Raw genomic sequence first — 21,198 nt, 5'->3', positions numbered from 1 at the left:
ACATAATTCAGAAATTATAAATTCCCGAATTGTCCCTGTCGGGAATCGAACCCTGGACCACCACAAATAAATAAGGCTAAACATTTTTTTTTAAAACGTTCTGGTTCAGTTGCAAGCTTTCATTGATGTAATTAAATATTTATAAGCCTTAAAGTTGCTGACATGAAAAAAAAACGGAAATATATTTACCAGTCCAGTTTCCATTTCAGCGGAGTTCAAATATTTGTCCAGTTCCATTTTGTATCGGAAAAGCAATGGCGGCCAGTAATAAATAAGCTAAAATTAAATCCGAGAGATTTATACGGAATATAGAATTTATATATTTCAATTCTGCTCTTCTACCATTTTTGTATCGTTACGAACGATATAATGGAAAATCGGAACCCTATCGGATCGCTTTTTTCTGTCTGTATGTCGGTCCGTCCGTAAGTCCATGCGTCATAGCCTCGCAATATCATTTAAACCACTGCTGCACACAAGTCCTCTCTCTGATAGGAGAGCTTCTCTTTTAGAGCATAGACCCTGCTGTTGCAATCCGGGTTGGTGGGCTTTAAAGATCAATATCACATGCTAAGTTACAAAAATCGGGATAGACGGCTTATCGTGCTCTGCCTGAACTGGGAATCGAATCTCTGACCTCGCGATCTATAGTTAATCAGTCAAGAGCTAACTTAAAAATTAGGAATAATAAAAACTCTTGTTAATCTTCACACAAAATGATCTTTTAAAGCTTCCAAACAATATAAAAAAAATTTAAAGGTAAAAGTATCTTTTCTTATATTCCATTACAAGTTAGCCCTTGATTGTAATCTCACTTGATGCCCTCTAAAATGGTAGCGGGATAACCTGTTATGGGTGCGGCAGATATATTTACCCAAACCTCTATCCCTAATCAGTTTCTACGTGACATAAACCCATGACTTCGAAACCTATAGGGCCATATTAAAAAACGTAGCGTAACGTCTGAGTGATCGATGAAGCGTAGAACGTAGATAGCCCAGAGGGTAGAACTTTAACTTCACTTTCGGGGGCGGAGTTCGAATCACGCACGCACCTCTAACTTTTCTAAGTTTTTGTAAGTTTTCTTGCGTTTTAAGTAATTAAAATATCACATGCTTTAACGGTGAAGGAAAACATATTGAGGAAACCTGCATGCCTGAGAGTTCTCCATAATGTTCTCAAAGGTGTGTGGAGTCCACCAATCCGCACTGGGCCAGCGTGGTGGACTACGGACTAAACCCCCCCTTTCATTATGGGAGGAGACCCGTGATGGGTTTATATGATGATGATGATGAGTCCCATAGGGATCTTCCCGTTGACCTACAATCTTGCAATTTGGCACGAAGGTAATCCTACCCTGTTACTAGGTCGAGTGGGGTAGGTATTTCAAAAGGGCTGCATTTGAATATTCTACAACCCCGTTTTATTTCCTTTCAAGCCGCATGGTTTTGAACCTTCGACGCAAAAAGGACTGTGTGTGTCCGTCTGTCTGTGGCATCGTATTTCCCGAACGGATGAGCCGGTTATGTTTATGTTTTTTTTCTGTTGGAAAGGTGAATGAGTCCGGAGTGTTCTTAGCTAAGTTTTATGACAATTGATCCAAGATGGCCACCGCCAGAAAATGGCGGATTACATAATATATTTGTTACATTATAATTCACAATGCCTTTAAGCAATTTACGGATCAATTTTGACGACCTACCTAGCGCAACGGTGAGAGCTATGAATTTAAGCAGGATGTCCATTCGATGGTTCGATTCCGGCAGGTGCAATTTGGAATTTATAATTTCCCTTGCCTGGTCCCGTGGGAGGCTTAACCGTGGGTAGTTACCAGACTACCGAAAAAGACGTGCCTTTAGCGATTTAGTGTTCCTTCATTCAAATCTAATAATGGAATGATAAATTCTGAAAATAGCGTATAAAAAAAAATTGTACAACAGATTTGCGTACATCAGAATTGGCATCACAAGTATTTGACCGAAAAGATGTTAAAGTTAAAGCGATGAAAGTTTGTTGTGTTTCCTAACTCCTTATCCAATAAGACCGAGTAAAATGTCTGCTCCTATGCAAAACTATATTAAATTTGGTAATGCAAACGAATTTGATTTTTAACACGCAGCTTATAGAATTGGTATTCCTTTGTAGGAATCAGGAGCTTTTATTGAATTTTCCTTTTTATTAAATTATCATGACCTTGCCATTTTCATTTAAAACTGAGATGGTAATTTTAATAGCATAAAACTTGGGTATCTACAGAATGAAATTTGAAAAACAAGATTTTTATTGTTTTTGTAACTTTGAGGTGCAAATGACAGCAGAAAATTTTTGAAAAATTTGTCTTCCACTCAAGCCCCCTCGGTCTAAGTAGTGTGGTATCTAAGCGAGTCAAACCAGCTTTGCTGATTCAAAGTGGAATGTCAGGTTCCTACGATTATTATGACATGTTAGTGATTTTGTTCTCCCGGACGTACGCGTTCGAACAACGCCACATATCCGCCACAAACGCCACAATTCACATTAAGAAAACACCAGTCACAACTTGAAACTCCTGAGTTTCTTACCGGCATCTTACCGGTACCTGCCATTGGAACCGGTGGTTGTTAATAAAAAACACAGTCGATGTTCCAAAAGTGCTTTTAAAACAAGTCTACTTGAAATAAATTAATATTTGACTTTCGTATTCCTCGATCCAGATGTATAGGCACATAATTTTTGTCCACCTCCTGAGCGCAGCGGTGAGAACTGTGGTTCTAAGCTGGAGGCCCCAGATTCGATTCCCGGCAGGGGAGATTTGGGGATATATTATTTCCGAATTTTCGCTGTTCTGGTCTTTTTTACACGCTTTATATTAGCTTCACCTGTATGTATGTAACCGACTCCTTTGAGCTCGATTTTGTCCAACTTTGAACGATCAGATTTCGTTCAAACTTTGTAGACATATCGAGGACGGATGAAAATACACTTATTTAAAAAGATTATTTATACTAGATAGACTTGCGCTTGTCAACTATCATGCTGTTAAGCAATGATGCGGTCTACGTTGGGGCGCGCTTGCCTAGAAAATGCCTATTATGGTCGGAGGCTTTGGCCCTGGCTTACCAACCACACTACTGTTAAGCGATTTAGCGTTTTGGTACGATGTCGCGTAGAAACCGATTAGGGGCATGGGTTAAATATAACTACTCGCTAATAGGTCACCCCGCTACCATCTTAGACTGCATCACCACGTACCTACCACCAGATGAGATTGCACACAATACGTAATATGCTAGTACCACAATGCAGTGAACACGTTTTTTTTATTTATAAAATATGTTTTTATAAATAAATACTATCTTACCGTGACTTGCCCATATATTTTGGAAATATAAAGATAATATTTGTACGAAATATAAATATTATATATGTATTATGTGTTCACCAAAATAAATGTTACGTATTTGCGAGAAGTACTTACGCTTGTGGTATAAATTTTTTTAACCATTAACCACTCATGTTAACAAAATTAGACGGAATTATTTTTAAAAATAGGTTAAGAATTTGGCTAATAAGTAAGGCGTATTATAATACTAACGAATATTTTTGTGACAGTTCTTAGTTAGTGTCTGAAGTTTAAAATTTTAAGTGTTAAGATAACAAGTAAAATAAACTCTCAATTTCACTGCCAGAAAGTTACAAACGGTTGGAACTATTCCCACTTACGACACCAAAAAAATTTACCTACACAGAAAGCAATAAAATTTATTCTATTCTATTCAAGGGTCAAACTTGTAATGTAGTAAAAAAAATAAGCACAAATCACAGATTCGAATCAAAGAAGTTCTCAGCTTTGTAATCACGAATAAAAAGTAGTCTTACGTATGAAAGAATGCATTACTCTTTGTGTGGATGAGATGTCACACCGAGCTAGTATTCAGTGGAATTTTCAAACCAAATGCAATCACTGCATAAGCAATAGAACCGACTGCCGGCAGCGCGATTTACGAGATTGAAGTTTCACTTTGAATAACAGCAAAGAAACCATGTTTTTAGTTCGGGACTACTAGCTATCATGTACCTACTCGTACTATCGCTTAATAAAGCGCCATGCATAAAAATATAACAAAATTTAAAAAGAAAGTGGACTGCAACAATATTAATATTAGAAGTAAGAATAAACTTGTAGTGCAGTTAGTAAACTGCACTACAAGGCTGCATAAAATTAGTAATTCATTAAAGGGTAATTTTATATAATTTTATAACAAATTACCAAATGAAATCCTTCAGATGTCGCTCAATAAGTTCAAAGTTTATATAAAACGTAAGCTTATAGAAAAATCCTGTTATAATATTAAGGATTATATGTATGATAAAAAAGCTTGCGTATGAATTGCTCTAACTGCATTAACTAGACTGTGCTATGGTGGTAACAAAAAAACCTGGCCACGTTTGTGCTTCTTGTTTGGCTCTTCTTAGACCAGCGCACGTTTGGAACCCTCCTCATTGGCGTGCACTGGGCTTCTTAACAGGATATGCATACAGTAGGAAGATTTCCAAAAACGCCAAAAATCCCCCAACTATACGAGTTATATATCAATTTTAGGGTATGCAGTGCTTTTGTGAATGTATGAAGTGCACGCCACTGACCCTCCTAGCTTTAGTTTAAGTTAACGAATGCAGTTATCACCATCAGCAATATTATTGTTAACATGTTAAATGTATGAACGCTCCATAAGTGCCTGTGATAAGGTCGTACATGAATAAAACGTTTTGAAGTTGAATTTGAATTTGAAGTATAATGAACCACCGGCGCAAAGACAACAGGATGTGTCGATGTGTGTCACTTCATATGCGTGTGTGTGTATTTGTACCTGTGCATGCGTGTGTGCGTTTGTTTATGTGTATGGTTTTTGAAGCTGTTAAATTTATTTTATTTTTGTGAAAATTTATTACTGTGTTTGGAAACAAAGGCTGTATTTTAAAAACCCTTGGGGTCGTAGCACTGTTTTTACCGAAAAAAAAATATTTCCCTACAAGCAGCTTAAATAGTTAGGCATGTAGAATAAGTTATTACAACGTTGAGCCTTTGAATGTGCGATGAGATATACCTTTGTCAGTATACTTACACAAAATAGTGCATTCTTACATTGACTCTCCTGTTCTGCTGTTTTTGATAGATATTAATACTAAATATCGTAGCAGAAATCCCAAAACCAGTAAAACTTTTAGTCTTAACGTATACAAAAACAACACCTCTTTCTACAGTCCTGTGGTAAGAATGTGCCGCCTTTATAACGAGTTGGTTTCCTCCGCTTTTCGTCACGTTTCGTTTTTTTTTTAGGAAATTTTCCTAGAACATAAGTCCGTCACATGTATTGGCTGCATTTATACATGCATGTGGTGGAGAGTGGCTAGTTTTATATATGTTGTTGTTCTTATGTTTATCTTATGTCATGATCTGTTTTTTGTGCTAAAAAAAAATGATGTCAGGTATATCTATGCAAACTTCATCACGAACATGGGTTACAAAAAACACTCTTTCGGATTCAAAATAGTAGTGTGTATACCTAGACGTCTTTAAAATAAGGATTGTAATAATTCCGAAACAAAAACGTTGAAAATAATAAAATAATACTGCTTCAAGCGACTGGTCGCACTGGAATCTTTTGTGTTGTTACATTACTGCCCACGGCATATCCCGCTTGTACTATTCGCGTGTACTGTATCCCTCCTTCCTTACAAATCTTATGAATGCGACAATTTCTGCGTGATAAAGTGGCAAAGTAATAAATCCATTTTTCATTATAATGCTGTATACTGCAGTTCATACATGCACAAAAGCATATATACCCTAATGCTATATGTATATAAGTCGCATAGGACTACGGTTTTTCCATTTGTCATCCTTCTGTATCATCATCATCCGCAGCCTTTTAACGTCCCACCGCTTTTAACGTCTCTCATGGGAGAGGTGGTTTTAGTACATAGACCCACCACGCTGCACCAAAATCCCGTTGGTGGACTTTAACGACTATTAACACAATGAAATGTATGACTGACTATTATATATATATCACCAGCAGGGCTAGCACGGGCAGAACACAAATATTATATCCCCGATTATATCCCTCCCTACAAGGCATATAATTAACGTGTCCACCTGCTAAAGCACGGGAACTGGGAATAGGAGAAGTTTACCTCCATTTATTATTACACATATATAGACTGTATATTATTTCCATAATGCGCCAGTGCTCTGGGAGTTTATAAAACTGTGGGAGACGATAAATTGTTATCCTTTCCCCGGGGAGATAATTGTCTCCTGCCCAACCTAGCCGTGTTGGACCAACGGCTTGCTCTCCGGGCCACGGGGGTTGACACCGCCAATTTCCCAACTCCGGACCGGCTGTATGCATACCTGACTCTTAAACTTTTTCAACATAAAAGCAAATACGTTTATAAATACTCATAATCTCCTCACGGATCTTGAAAGAAATAATAAACCTAGAGGTGTAAATAAATAATTAAATTCTATCGTTTTTTATTCACTTGCTACCAATCAACATTTTTAGTCTCAGTCCAAAATCATCAGGTTGTAACACAAAAACTAATGCGAATGATGAAACTTTAATTAAAATGATACATGACTGTGATTATATGCGAGAATACCCTACACCATTAGAAAATTAAGGTGAATCGCACTTTTTTATATATTTTCATTTAATTTAACTCGAAACGTTATATCTTATATCAAAATATTAGTATTTCAGCCAAAACAATTTTGAATTAAAAATATTACGCGTAAATACTTTTTGTAGTAATTATCTCCATTTGATTATCAGTCAAATTGACATCCCATAGCTTTGCAAAGGCGTTAGGTAGGTTTAAAATAACGTGACCAAAATTGTATCGCCATTGGGGCACGTCTGCCAGACTTTGTTACCAAAATATATTCGGTAGGTACCTATAATTACTAGTTTTTATTCAAAAACGAAAAGAGGTTTGTTGTAAAAGGTCGTTTTACATGTTAGCTAAGCTACTAATAATAAGTATTTAATTTATTTTTTTAATTGGTCGCTTTTAAATCAGTTTCGATTTAAAAATATACGTTCTAGCAATTTACTTTTAATGCTGACTTTATCACTTGTTCATAATGTTTTATGATCAAAATAAGATCTCTTTGGCATTCACGACTTTTTAAGAAGGCGCGACGTTTTGTGTTGCGAGACAGCGGGACACAAAGCCTGAAAGCGGGACTGTCCCGCGCAAAGAGGAACGTGTGGTCACGTAAGGTACACAGCGAATCAAAACATGTCAAAATGACTCCAATTTTCCCATCGATAAAAATAGCGCAATCCACCCAGAAAAATTAAGAGTAAGCTTAAACGACACAAACATGTTTCCAAAAATTAGTAATTTATATATTTATACATTTATTATTTGGCGAATTAAATTCTAAAGTTAATTTTGTGTTGGTGACGTTTATATGATAAGGAAGCGGTGTGGTGGAGAATCAGCAGAAATGCATGTCCAGGAATGTTTTCTTGTCTTTGAAGGTGGAGCCCCAGGCGCCGTAGTTCTTCTGCTCCGGCTTTTTGGGTGGCTGAACCGGCTTTATTTGAGATATTACTTGTTTTCTGAAAGAATGAAATAATTTGAATTAAGTATAGACATATTGGATACAAGCGTTACCACGCAGAAGTATTTTATTTTAATTTATTTCCAGTACTTAACAATGCAGCCTGCAAGGATAGCAGGAGACATTTTCTCTCCGGGGAGAACCAAATTGTAAACTCTCCGAACATTGGCGCACGGGTGCAAATAATAGGCAAATAATAATAAACGAAACGAAGCGGTGATAATGCATTGGTAGCTGGACTTAACTTTCGGAGGGCCGAGTTCAAATCTCAGCACGCACCTCTAACTTTTCTATGTTATGTGCGTTTTAAGTAATTAAAATATCACATGCTTCAACGGTGAAGGAAAACATCGTGAGGAAAACTGTATGCTTGAGAGTTCTACATAATATTCTCAAAAGTGTGTGAAGTCCACCAATCTGCACTGGGCCAGAGTAGTGGATTGCGGCCTTAACCCCTTTTCACTGTGGGAGGAGACCCGTGCTGTGTAGAGGGCCGGTAATATGTGATGATGATTCATAATAAACGGGGGTAAATATCCCCTATTCCCTGTCGCCATGCTTTGGCAAATTGGTTCGTAAATTTTGTCCCTTTTAAGGGTATATAACTTTTGTCTCCTGCCTATGCTATGCGTAAAGTGATTAATAAAGGACCGAGTAGGCCAACTTTGTCACAAAAAGTTAATGAAGTTAGTTATTAAGATAATGAAGACACCTAGGTAAACCTAAACCGACATGGGAATATGTATTACGGATCGATACGTGAACCTTGGATCAGGGCATCATAAACTATTTAAGTTATGTTTAGCGCCCATCCAATAGTAAAATATCTTTTTATGTTACGAAAAAAAGGGCATATCGTAAACATAATAATAGACTGGCTAACCCCATTTCAAGGAAATAAATATCTCTCGACGTTTTGTTTCTATATTTTCAAAATCTAGTTTGTTAGGCACAACATACAGTTTTAAACTAAAAAACGATCCGACAATATCCCGGAAGACAAGAAATCTCCCGTTTCAGTTAGGTTGTTATCATCGTTAACAACCCATTACCGACTCGGAGCTCCTATCAGAATAATTAGAAGAGTTCAACGAACTTTTACGTTACTTTACAAAAAATAAACCACAAATTATAGAAGTTATAAATGGTATACAACTTGAATAAGTTAAATAAACTACTTGCAAAGTTTTGAGTTTAGGCGACCCGTTTTGTCTAATTATGTAAATGTTCTATCTCTAAACTTTACGAAACTTGGAATGAAAATTATAACAAAAACCAATTCCCATTTTAAAATTAAACAGTTTATTTTAGATGGCTGTTACTTTTTTTAAGGTATAATGCGTAGCCGGTGTAATTACAAGCACATGGCTTAACATATACGCCTCAAATTGGTGTACACATGCAGTGGCGTGCATAATATAGGGTATGCACAGGGTATGCAGATGATATAAAATGAAGAAAATCTCCAGTACGAGTATAAAAAACTTAAAAAATAGCCATTGCAAGAGTTATAAATAGCTTATCCTTAAGTATTTATAACTCGTACTGGAGATTTTCTTCATTTTATATCTTCTGCATACCCTGTGCATACCCTCTATGCCTACCACTGTTAACACAGGGCGGCACTTTTCAGGACGTGCTCCTCGCATGCCCTGTGAAGTGTTACTCTAATATGCGATGAAATGAAAATAAACTTTATCGTACACCAAACAGAATGAAATAAAAAACACTAAATATAACACTCTGGTACAATGGGCGGGTGGCTGGAATATCGTTTAAAGCTCTGTCTATTATTTTAGTGGTTTATATGTGAAATCGACAGTATTACAAGCAATTAAACGCTTTATAGCAAACACAATAAGGTCCTAAATAGTCTCCCTACTAAATCTATTCATAGATGTTTTGACTTATTTTGCACAGGCTATGAGTGGCTAAGAGTTATGTTTGGTGTCTGTAACGGGACAGATTATGTACATTGAAGACGCAAATAGCACTAAAGAGCAATCTCTGCCAGGTAATCCAACAAAGGAAAGAAAAAAAATAAAAACTAAGACTAAAAACTAAGAAGAAGGGTTAGGTTGTACACAAGAAGAAGTAATACGATATACACAAATAACAAATATAACCAAATTATAAAATACCAAATATTATATCATACAAAGAATAAGCAAACACAAAGAAAAATGACACGGAAGTAAAAAAAAAACAAAGCGGGGCGGCATAAAATGCTTTTTAAGAATTCTCTAGAAAATCAGTAGTGACTGCGCACGCCTAATTAGGCGATGGATTTCCATATACCAGCAGGTGGGCCATTTGCTTGGTCGGTAAATTATTACTATTAAAAAAAATGTTTATTATTTTATTTTCATAGGTAGGTACATGTGCAAGTAAAGTAAAGTAAATATAATTATTATACAACCAAATGCGTACTTCACATCTTATATTGACAGCCTATTGGCGCAGCGGGCAGCGACTTTGCTTTCTGAGTCCAAGGCCGTGGGTTCGATTCCCACAACTAGAAAATGTTTGTGTGATGAACATGAATGTTTTTCAGTGCTGGGTGTTTATTTGTGAATTATAAGTATTTATGTATATCACTACTATAGTCGTAAAAATGTAATAGGCCCGTTTTGACATTTGTGCAAGACCATAGAATGTAACTTGGAACGAAACTGAAGGAAAAGAAAAAAATAAAAATCAATTACATACAGTGTTTTAAAAAATACGTAAATTTTTTTGGGACGTTAAATAATATATCGCGAGTATTCTTTTTGCGCATACTTCATAGTAGCATGCAATTTACAATTGTTGCGAAACGTTCCGAAAACAGTTACGTTCTCAGTCTTTTTTTTTTTTATACTAGAGCTGTAACCATTTTTTACTGAATATCGAAATTAAATATTGTGTAGTTATCTTTACTGCAAAGAATGAGCTTGGTTCTCAAAATGGGTCAAAAAGTCTCAAAAAGATAATGAGTCTGAGTTGATTTATCTGACCAAGCGGCACATGACTGAAGCGTCCCCACGCGCACTGCGCAGTTTTTCGTTCCTCATCTTGTAAAGTTGACAGTGCGCTCGTTTAAGTTTGATATATATTGTTTACTATTACGTTAAGTATGGCTCTTCTATTTTGGACATTAATTTAAACATAGTGATTTGACTTGATTTTTGTGTTTGTTGTTATATAGTACTAACTCTGTTTCAACATGTTGAAAAGTGGACGTATAATCAACAGCCAGTCACGCGTATTGGTTGTGAAGTTAAAGGAATACTTTGAACGAACGAACACTTTACAATACATAATAATATCAATCCAGTACTGATACAAACTTGAATTGATTTATCGTGAGTATTGAGTACAGAGTCTTATGGTTCCATAACTAGTTACGTCGCGATGACAAATGTCAAAAAAGGGCCTATTACTTTTTTACGACTATAATATTATAAATGTGCACGTAAGTTTGTTTGTTACGCTTTCACGCGAAAACTACTGAACCGATCTTCATGAAACTTTTTATACATATTCTTGGAGGTATTAGAAATAACATAGTACACTTTTCATTGTAAAAAAAAAATTACGTAAGATTATTAAATGTTTGTTAAAAAATCTCATATATGACTATAGGTGTAGGCTATGAAGCAGTACGCTGCGGTCCATAATATTCATCAGTCATCTTAGTACCCTTAACACAAGTTACGCTTACTTTGGGGCTAGATGGCGATGTGTGTATTGTCGTAGTATATTTACTGGTGAGTATGTAATAAATATTTACATACACCCATTGGTGAGAACTTACTTGATGGGAGCTGGAGCAGAGACGTCGAATTGCTTGCAGGCGTAAGTAGCCTTAGTGGCTGTCTTGCATTCATCACCGCGGGCCATGGTTGTCAGCTGGGGCTTTTGGGATGATGGTGATGAGATGGGTGCGCTGCGGGTGTGGGAGTCTACGGCACGTGCTGGATGTGGGTGAGGACCGCGTGTTCCAGACGGTTCCCGGTGTTAGCCCGACGGCTTCCTTTTCTGGTGCACAGGTTTTTAGCGAGCCTGGAATGAGAAATTATTTAAATATATACCGTAGCGTGAAGCGGTAACGGTCACGATTGGTTCGCGACAAAGGTGTCAAATACAGCTTTTATTTACTATGATGATATTCTATTGTTGGGTGTACATGGGTGTAGAATGATCTTCACCCGCTCTAGAAGAGAATAGAAGAGAATGAATACGGAGAGAAATAAATGATTTAATATATTATGAGACTTAAATTAAAATTTAATGATGTATGTTTATTGTTTAAATAAAATAAAGCAAAATCTAGCCCGGCGAAGCGGGCTGGCTACGCTAGTAGGCTATAAACAGAGCAACCTTCAGTGTCGCTGGGCATGCCAGGCACACGTTACGCTCATGTGCCTATAACTAAACCGGCAACCACGCTCTTCAGAACTGCTGCTTTGCGACAGAAATAAGCATCGCGTTAGCATTACATTGGACAAGTTCTGGCATCGAAAGCTCTGCTTATACAATAAAGACATTGAGGACATCGTAGAGAACTCTCAGGCATACAACGATTGTAATAAATAAGTAGGTAACTTTTTTTTTTAATGTTTATTTGGGACTTTTATCCAACACGCAGTGGCGTGCACTATATACATGCACAAAAGCACTGCATATCCAAATTATTTTATATTACCCGTATTGGAGGGGAATTTTTACATTTTATGCTATGTACCTGCTTTATGCATACTCTGGTCAGAAACCCTTTGCCACCGCGGATATGTCAGCCCCATCATCCCTTAAGTAACTACGTAAATAACAAATAACTTAATTATTATATTAATACCTACTATAAGAGAAATGCAACAGATACAATCTGTTATTGCTGCCTACTCAAAATTATCTTAACAACAGACCTGCAACCTTCTGTGGTCGTTTGAGAGAGAAGGCTCATTAGTAACTTGTTTAATGACTTTTTAGTATGCAGAATTTGTATAAAATGTCAATAAAGAGCTATGAAACCTTGTCACAGATATACTCGTACAAGATATACGCCGCTGCACCGATAGCTACAAAATGATAAATGGTATAAGCTCATGGCAACGCCTTGCTGCATAAACCTGTTGATTAGCATATCGATGGCTTCACGTCCCGACGTACGAGAGTTGAAAAACTGGACTAACTGCCTGATGCAATAGTCAACTGCGATGCCATCATACTCATTTTAATATTGTTTTCAAGAGTTTACCGGGTTTTGCATATGCGTTATGTCATAATGATGTATTAATAGAAACCTGGTGGCCTTATTGTGATAATAAAGTTTCTGTTTTCATTTTTATTGTATACAGGTATATCTTTAATTTTAAGCCCCAACCAGATGACCAATCAGAAGAAATAAGCATAGCTGTAGTACTTTCCCGGACGAGCTCTGTCACAAAAAGCTTTACAACTACTTCAATAGTCACAAGATCATTATTACGTATAGATCATATACTTCGTATTCCGAAAGTACCAGTAATTTTTCGGTTTTTTTTATGTCAAAACAGTTTTTTTTAATTTTTGTATTAAGAAAACTTTATTGCACTAATATTGAAACAAAAGAAGGAACACAAGAAGAAAAAAATCTTTTGACTTCTCCAGGATCCCTTCCACAGATCTTAACAAGATGATAATGGGACCATATGGCAAGTAAACTGTTTCAAACAAGAAAAGATTTTGTGAAAATAAATGACAGAGTTCTGAGGAGAGAGTTCTTCTAACAAACATAAGAAAATAAAAATTATAAAAATTCAACCGAGTTGATAACCTCCTTTTTCTTTGTAGGTCGGTTAAAAATGCCTTTAGTCCGTTTTAATATAATCCAACACTCTTTACGTCTGTTACTAAGTTAGATTATAAAGAATTTATTTATAATTTGGTATCTACAATACTTTTAATATTGTTTTTGTAGTTATTTTCGTACACTAAATGTATTTTTATCTTATAATATTGAAATTTTTAGGTGTACCATAATTTCTAACCATTTGAAACAACTTAAATCCGATTATATTAAAAATAGACTTAAAAAAAGAGAAGCTTCTCAATTCTGAAAAGAAGTCGTCTTATTTTTGGTTGTTACCTGAGAACTTAGTAATTTAAGAGTATTAACCGAGTTTGAAAATTATGTTTTTGTTTGAAACGCTACATTTCCCAAGTGGGTCCACCATATTCATCAGGTAAAGATTTATTAGAAAGATCGCTTTAAATATCATACGCATACACCTTTTGCGGTATTAGTATTTTATAGAGCACCATCTGCATTTTCTTTAAAAAAAAAGCCCACCAAATCGCATCGGAGCAGCGTGGTTGGTCTATGTATGCTCTTAAACCGTCCCTCTTATGAGAGAGGTCTGTTTCCAGCAGTGGGATGTTAATACTGAATAGGCTACAGACGATTATGATGACGTTATCTCAAAAATATTTATTACAATTGTTCAATTTGGTATAGATTTTTCCATAATAATGTTTTCTCATAAAAAAGCAGAAAATAAAGCTCTTCATAAAGTCCGCGCATCTGCATCTCTTTGAGTAGGACTCGAATCGGAGAAACGTACTATGTAGCCCTTATTTGGGTCACGAGTCTACCTCCCAGTTACGAAAAGGTTAATCAAAACCACCGTCAACTAACATAGCGATCAATGCAAACAAGAAATCTATTTTGATCGTGTCAAACAACTGCTTGATAACAAAGTTGATTAGCAGTCAGCTCCGCTCTAACTAATAAGATTTATGAAGAAGTGAGTTTGTTTGTTTACTTGAACGCGATGATCTCAGGAACTACTGGTCCGATTTGAAAAATTCATTCATTGTTGGATAGCCCATTTACTGTGGCTTTAGGCTATTTTATATCATCACGATCAGACCAATAGGAGCATAGCAGCAATGAAGATTGTTTGAAAGGGTTTTTTTTTTTAGCTTCCGCTGCGTGAGCTGCCTAAACGGTTAAAGTTTCGATAAAATCATGTATTGCAAATTTGTTCACTTTTAAAGTATCAACATCAACTATCAACATCAACTATCACTATCAACATCAACTATCACTATCAACTATCAACATCATCAATTTTGAATAAAGTTGGCTTTTCAGAGCAAACACCAGCTTTTACTGTAGTTGTTTTTGTATTTTAGAACTGTTTGCTAGGTTCGACGATTTAATGTTTTTGTAATCCTGATGTTAACTTATAAATTTCTTTAATTATATGTGATGACCAGTTTTCGAACAGTAAATTTTAATGACTATCGATGATAGAGCGTGATGTCACAAAGCTCTTAAAGGCACCAGACGATAACGACACGACATGAACGACATTATTTCGTTCATGTCGTACATACAGTGTATCATACAGAGCTGCAAAAATATATCGTCGTTGAATTTTGGAAGTCGTCTATATGAATAGCAATGAAGTTATATTATTTTTACTTCCAGTGCAAGCTTTACGTTAAGTTGGTAGGGACAGCGGTAAATACTGTAAAAAATATATAAGTACGAGACACTCGCAAATTTTGGAAAGTAAAACTTCTATTATTCTCATTAATCATTCTCACAAACGATTTATATCTTCGTACGACCAAATACACCAGGGAATATAGGTACGTACAGCGGTAATGCTGACATCGCACATTGCATTGTAGCGGTACAGGCTACAGATTTTAACCAATTTACTAAAAACAGTGAAATAAACGCACTCACAAGTAACGGACGTTTACTTTCAATTATAACTCCCAAAATTCATCAGTGCCTGAAGACCAAAGTCTTTGAACAGTGCGTGTTGCCAGTGAAGACCTATGCTTCTGAAACATGGTTGCTGACTACGTACGTGCGTACGTACGAAGACTCAGTCTTCTCTGTGTGATCCAATCATAAATGAGAAGATCCGTGGAAGACCCAGAGTTACCGACATAGCTCAACGACTTGCAAAGCTGAAGTGGCAATGGACGGGTCACATAGCGCGGAGAACGGATGGACGTTGGGGTCCCTAGGTGCGGTAATGGCAGCCCCGCACTGGTAAGCGCAGCGTTGGTTGACCCCAACGAGGTGGACAGGCGACATCAAGCGCGTAGCAGGGAGCCGCTGGACACAAGCGGCGTAAAACCGTGGATTTTGGAACTCCCTTCAAAATACCAATGTCCAGCAGTGGACGTCTATCGGTTATGATGATGAACGAACTATATCCTTACTATATTACTACTCTACTTATTGTACGTTATTATTATGAAGTTTGAATGAAATAATGAATAAATACACTTTTATTGTACACGTGAAATTTAACGAAATGTATACAATTTGGCGGCCTTATCGCGATCATATACATAGCGATCTCTTATAGGCAACCAATGCGTAAAACACAAAGTTAAGTAAGGTAAAGTTTATTGGTTAGAAGTGTATAAAAAAAATAAGTTAACCTTTATTCATTACTTTAATTTAGACATCTCGTATCAATATAGATTCTTGTATATTTAATCTACATAAATTTTCCGTATTAAATACTTATTCAAATTTTTAAAAAACAGATTCAATGCAATAAATTAAAAAAATGTCGTCTTATGTAAAACAAGCTTGCACGCTTCAAGCACGCGGTGCCCTCGTGGTAGTCTAGAGAACAGCGCATAGCGTTACATTTCCGTTGTAAACATCGCTCTTCACCAGAAAACCCACAGAACGTGTATTTTTATACTAATAATTTACCGACAAATCACCTGATAGTAAGTGGAAAACTATCGCCTATAAATGCAGCAACACTTCGCAGGGCATGCAAGGAACACGTCCTGGAAAGTGCTGAACTATGTCCATCAACCTGAGACCTGCTGCTTGGCGTCAAAAAGTTCTGTCACAAAAAGTTCTACTACATATGCTAGGACCTCAGGCATAAATGGTAATCTATCTTCTGTAGAAATTCTATGGCAGTGGCAGTCTATGGACATAGAAATTCTTTGATCTACCAGAAATATATTCCGCAAAGATTTTTATACATTCAGGAATTTGACAGGGGATCATGTAATTGTTTTCATATTTTAAAGAATGCAGGGCGGGTTTCACTGATGCACATGTTTTTTTTATGGTATTGTGTAATAAAGTATGTATTGAACAAAGTAACATAATCGCTTGGCAACATGCTTTTGTTTTGTTGTTTTGTTTTGTCATGTTTTGTTCCCACAAATGTTCTTAAAGTAACATAAAAAAAGTTATAACCGAGTTGCACAGTTTTGGAGTACTGCCCTACATAGGAATAGAAATGAAAAGTTTGTATCAAAGTCTTTCAATTTCACGAAAATAGCTATTTTAAATTTCGAGAAAAATAAAGAAGTTTAATACACAGTTTTGAAAATACCACCCCCATTTTGTTAAAAAGTCTTGCTGCTAATAGGAAAAAATGATTTAAATTACTTAAAAAATCCATTATGCCATATTTGATGCCATTTGATTTGGAATTTTAAAATTTATGAAACACGTATTTCTTTATTTTTATTCGAAAACCTAAAATCAAAGTTTCATGGATGTAACCTAAAAAATAAACCCCCCGATAAATGAAGGCTTTATACAAACTTTCACCCCCCATTTAACCCTCTTTGGGTTGGAATTTTAAAAAATCCTTTCTTAGTGTATACCTACGTTGTAATACCTATCTGTGTGCAAAATTTCAGCCCGAGCCGGTTAGGGCTGTGCGTTGATAGATCAGTCAGTCAGTCACCTTTGCCTTTTATATATAGATTCATGTAGACCTTATCACATTCACTTATTAAGCGTTTATATAACATGTTACCACTAATGTTAGGTGATGGTGATAACTACGTTCGTTAACTTTAAACTAAAGCTAAGAGGGTTCCTTGGTCTAAGAAGAGCCCACAACAAACTTGGCTAGGGTTTTTTTTTCTGTTATCAACATTACACAATCAAATTCGTTTTTAGGTATGTTAGAGCAATCCATACCCAAGCTTTTTTATCAATTATGTAATCTCTAATATTATTATATGATTTTTCTATTATACAACGTGTAAATGAAAACCCAAATAAAACTTCACAGGCTTAAGAGGTACATTATATATTGTCTTACCTGTCTGAGTCTTACCTGTGAAACCGAATACCTAATAGTTTTTGAGTAAACCACTGCAATAGTTTTTACGGAAAGAAATAAGATACATCCCTAACATCATATGCAAAATTAAAATTCATGTGACTCTTGTCTATTTATTTGGTACGCGTCACATAGCGTAGGTACTATGATCGTGTCGGTCTTTTATCTTCAATAGGGTTGTCATAATCAAACACTTAGAATGTTTTGAATTCGTTTGTATGGAAAAATAAATATGCTTCTTTTGTTTTAATATTTTTACAGGGTAAATCCTCATTCAATACATCCTTCAATATTATATTGTAAGTCTTTTACAAGTTGTATATCCCTCATGAAGTGCATTAAGAAACCCAATTATAAATAAATCTTCGGTGTATTTTAGTGATTATTCTTCATTAAGTCAAAACAGTTTTTTGAAATCCTTCCTGGTTTGTGACGTGCGATGTTGTCTTCAAGATCCGGGTTCAATTCCATGGACATTGATGATTTTTTTAATTTCTCCTATGCGAGTGGGTTGGCGTTATAGTTCCTTATATACTACTCACCATTTGAAATGGGGATTGTACGAAATTCCTATATTTTCAAAGTTTCTATCAATAATTAATTGAAGAGAACACCTCTATGTACTGATTTAAAAAATAAACTTTTGGGGTATTACCCTTAAAGTTCATTATCAAAGTAAAATTTAATTTACCAACCTAAAATTTAATTTAACATACAACCAATTGTTTTAATATAGTTTCTGTAAGCAGTTTACTTATAAATGTTTCAAAACACAATTATTACAGCGACGATACTATACAATTGATGAATTTCTTAATGACAAGGTAGATTGGAAGAAGCCGGCTTTGCTTTCATCTACCTCTAGATTGATAAATGATTGTACCTACATTTTAATGTTGGAAAAGAGCAACCAAGAGTTTTTTGCCGGCTATTGTTAGAGGTACAGTACGAACAGACTTATAAGAACTTTTTGAAAAAATACGTTTAATAAGTTCTTATAATGTAGCCTACATTATAAGAACTTTAATACATTAAATAAATTAATTTTGTTTTTTTTTTTAATTTCACTTTCATTGAAATCTGCTGTGAGGTGACGGCAGATCAGAACACTATTGTTACCACCCCTCCTCTTTCCGCGGGTGTCGTACGAAACGACAGCCCCAGAGAACGGGCAGCAGTTCATCAGGTTTATAACTTCCACCTTCCATCTACTGGGATCACCAACCCATCTGCCCATCGTTCCATTCATTAATTCATCCATTGTTGGTTTTGGACAAATACTTCCCTTGGGGGAGGTCTTTAGCCCAGCACGGCTGGCATTTAATAATAATAATATATGTTTGTAATTATTGTGAAGTTTTAAGGACGTAGTGTTTGTATTATATTTGTTTTTTATATCCATAGAGTATGCAAACACTACGTCAGACCATGTCGCTGCCAGTCCGCGAAAACCCGTGACCTTTGGTCCCTACTGAAAATCAGCGTTGTAGTATTCCTTGGCATTTACTACCATGGTGCTGCGGCACAGAGCTGAGTAGGTGACCCGTTGACCACAACGAAGCAACATACGCCTAAATTATAATTTTTTTTTTTTCTTTTTCTCTGTCCTCTTGTAATATGTTGTAATTTATTTATTTATTGTGGTTAACACACCTATATAATAATAAAAAATATGTATATATTATATATGTGTGTTAATAAACAGGGGTAAACCTCTCCTATTCCCTATTCCCGTGCTTTAGCAGGTTGATACGTTATTATATCTTGACGTTTTATAAGTGCTTATTAATTAGGCCTCCTTGAAACAAATGAATTTTGAATTTGAATTTTGAATTTGAATTTCTTGTAAGGAGATATAATCGGGGGTTATCGGGGGATATTATTTTTGTGTCCTGCCTTTGCTAGCCCTGCAGCAGTGATCTTTTATAGGCTAATGATGAAAGAAATATGAATAAGTGATGAACAGAATGAAACAAATTTGTCATTTTCCTGGCTACAAAACCGGGAAAAATTCTAAGCTCACGGCAAATCCGAAATTCTACGCGGACTACGTTACGCGTGATTTAAAGATTGAATATAAAAATAGACGTAAGCAAGCCCTACTTTCTAAATAACTTAATAATGTTGTACTTAAATTAGAAAGTCTTACTTCGCAGATAATTCTTAATTAATATTTTTGAGACACTTTGGACAACATTTTCTTAGTAATAAACTTTATTTCATGCACAATATTAATTTAAATATAATATAATACTAGCTGTTTTCCGCGTTTTTCACGACTAGAGCAGTTTTTTACAAATCCCGAGGAATTTATTTATTTCCCTTGTTTAACAAGTAGCGTATTTTACTCTCAGTACTTTCAACTAACTCTATAGCAAAAATTAAGTTCATTGGTTGCTTATTTAGGACGTGACGGACAAACAAACAATCAAACATTTTTTCGCATTTATAATAGTTAGGATAAAACCAAATTCATTCATTTTAAGTATGCCTATACCACTGATAGATGTGACTGTATCGGTGGTAGACTCGTGTGTTTTTTTCATACATCAACGGAGCAAAAGATTATTGTGTTTTCTTGCATGTGTATAGTTAAGGCCCCGAAATGCAACACATGCTACTTTATATTTCACGCAGACAAAGGATAAACATATTTGTATTCCCGGTATTTTTTGCTACTTAAAATTAAAATAGGAGTAAAAAAACGTACCTTGGCAAAAACTTGTCGGTTATCGCGAATTTTCTCTGGGATCTTGTCATTGACACCTAAATTTTTCCGAATAAAAAAAATACAAAACAATACTGAATGAACAGAATTTAGCGACCGAATCGGACGGAAACCAATCTAAAACTGAGACCGGTCGTGGACCACTCGTATTTATGTAGTAGGAAGGAGGGACGGGTTTAGTCATTTTCATACTGGTTTCCTGACGTCGCGATGTTTGTTCTATCCCAAGTTATTAGTAGTATAATTAATTCTTATAATGATTTTTCTATTAATGCAATGGATTTTTACGAATTTTAAGTATTATAGTACTTTGTGTTACGTGCGTGGCGACATGGATCAGAGGTTGTATGAATGTTGATCGTTGGATCCTCTTTTTTTATTAACTTCACGAATTCGAAAATGGTTTGAACTCAGGTTGTATAATCGTTTGATTATTACGTCTCCGTGATTTATAAACCAATTTGTAAAAATCTTCTTTTTTTTAAGCAATTTCTTTCGGAAAGTGTTTGGTCTTGTGAAACTAATGATGAAGTTGCGGATGGCTACTGGAACTACTCGTATTACGTATTTACTAAAAATAATACGTTTTCGCGGGTTGCTATTCGATTACATTCTGTCACAATCTTGATGTTGTCCTGGTACTTCGCCTTCAGCTAAAGAAGCTAATGGTAAAAATTCCTCAACAATTAACGTCCTTGAATCATGAAAAGCAATATTCTATGAAAGTTTAGTATCCAGGTTCATCGCTA

General features: G+C 35.7%; 1 protein-coding gene across 1 annotated transcript; it reads right to left on the bottom strand.

The window, feature by feature from the left end:
- Positions 1-6,492: 6,492 nt before the first annotated feature.
- LOC120630151 lies at positions 6,493-20,581 on the bottom strand. The gene is made up of 3 exons (XM_039899300.1): positions 20,432-20,581; positions 11,415-11,662; positions 6,493-7,616 (listed from the first exon to the last, which is right to left on the bottom strand). The coding sequence occupies exons 2-3, from the start codon at positions 11,498-11,500 to the stop codon at positions 7,493-7,495; spliced, it is 210 nt and encodes a 69-aa protein (XP_039755234.1). The 5' UTR covers positions 11,501-11,662; positions 20,432-20,581; the 3' UTR covers positions 6,493-7,492.
- Between the last annotated feature and the right edge of the window lie 617 nt (positions 20,582-21,198).

This window comes from Pararge aegeria, chromosome 15 (assembly GCF_905163445.1).
Source record: "Pararge aegeria chromosome 15, ilParAegt1.1, whole genome shotgun sequence".
NCBI classification, from domain to species: domain Eukaryota; kingdom Metazoa; phylum Arthropoda; class Insecta; order Lepidoptera; family Nymphalidae; genus Pararge; species Pararge aegeria.
The sequence above is the reverse complement of the archived record's forward strand: the minus strand, read 5'-3'. Positions and strand labels throughout refer to the sequence as shown.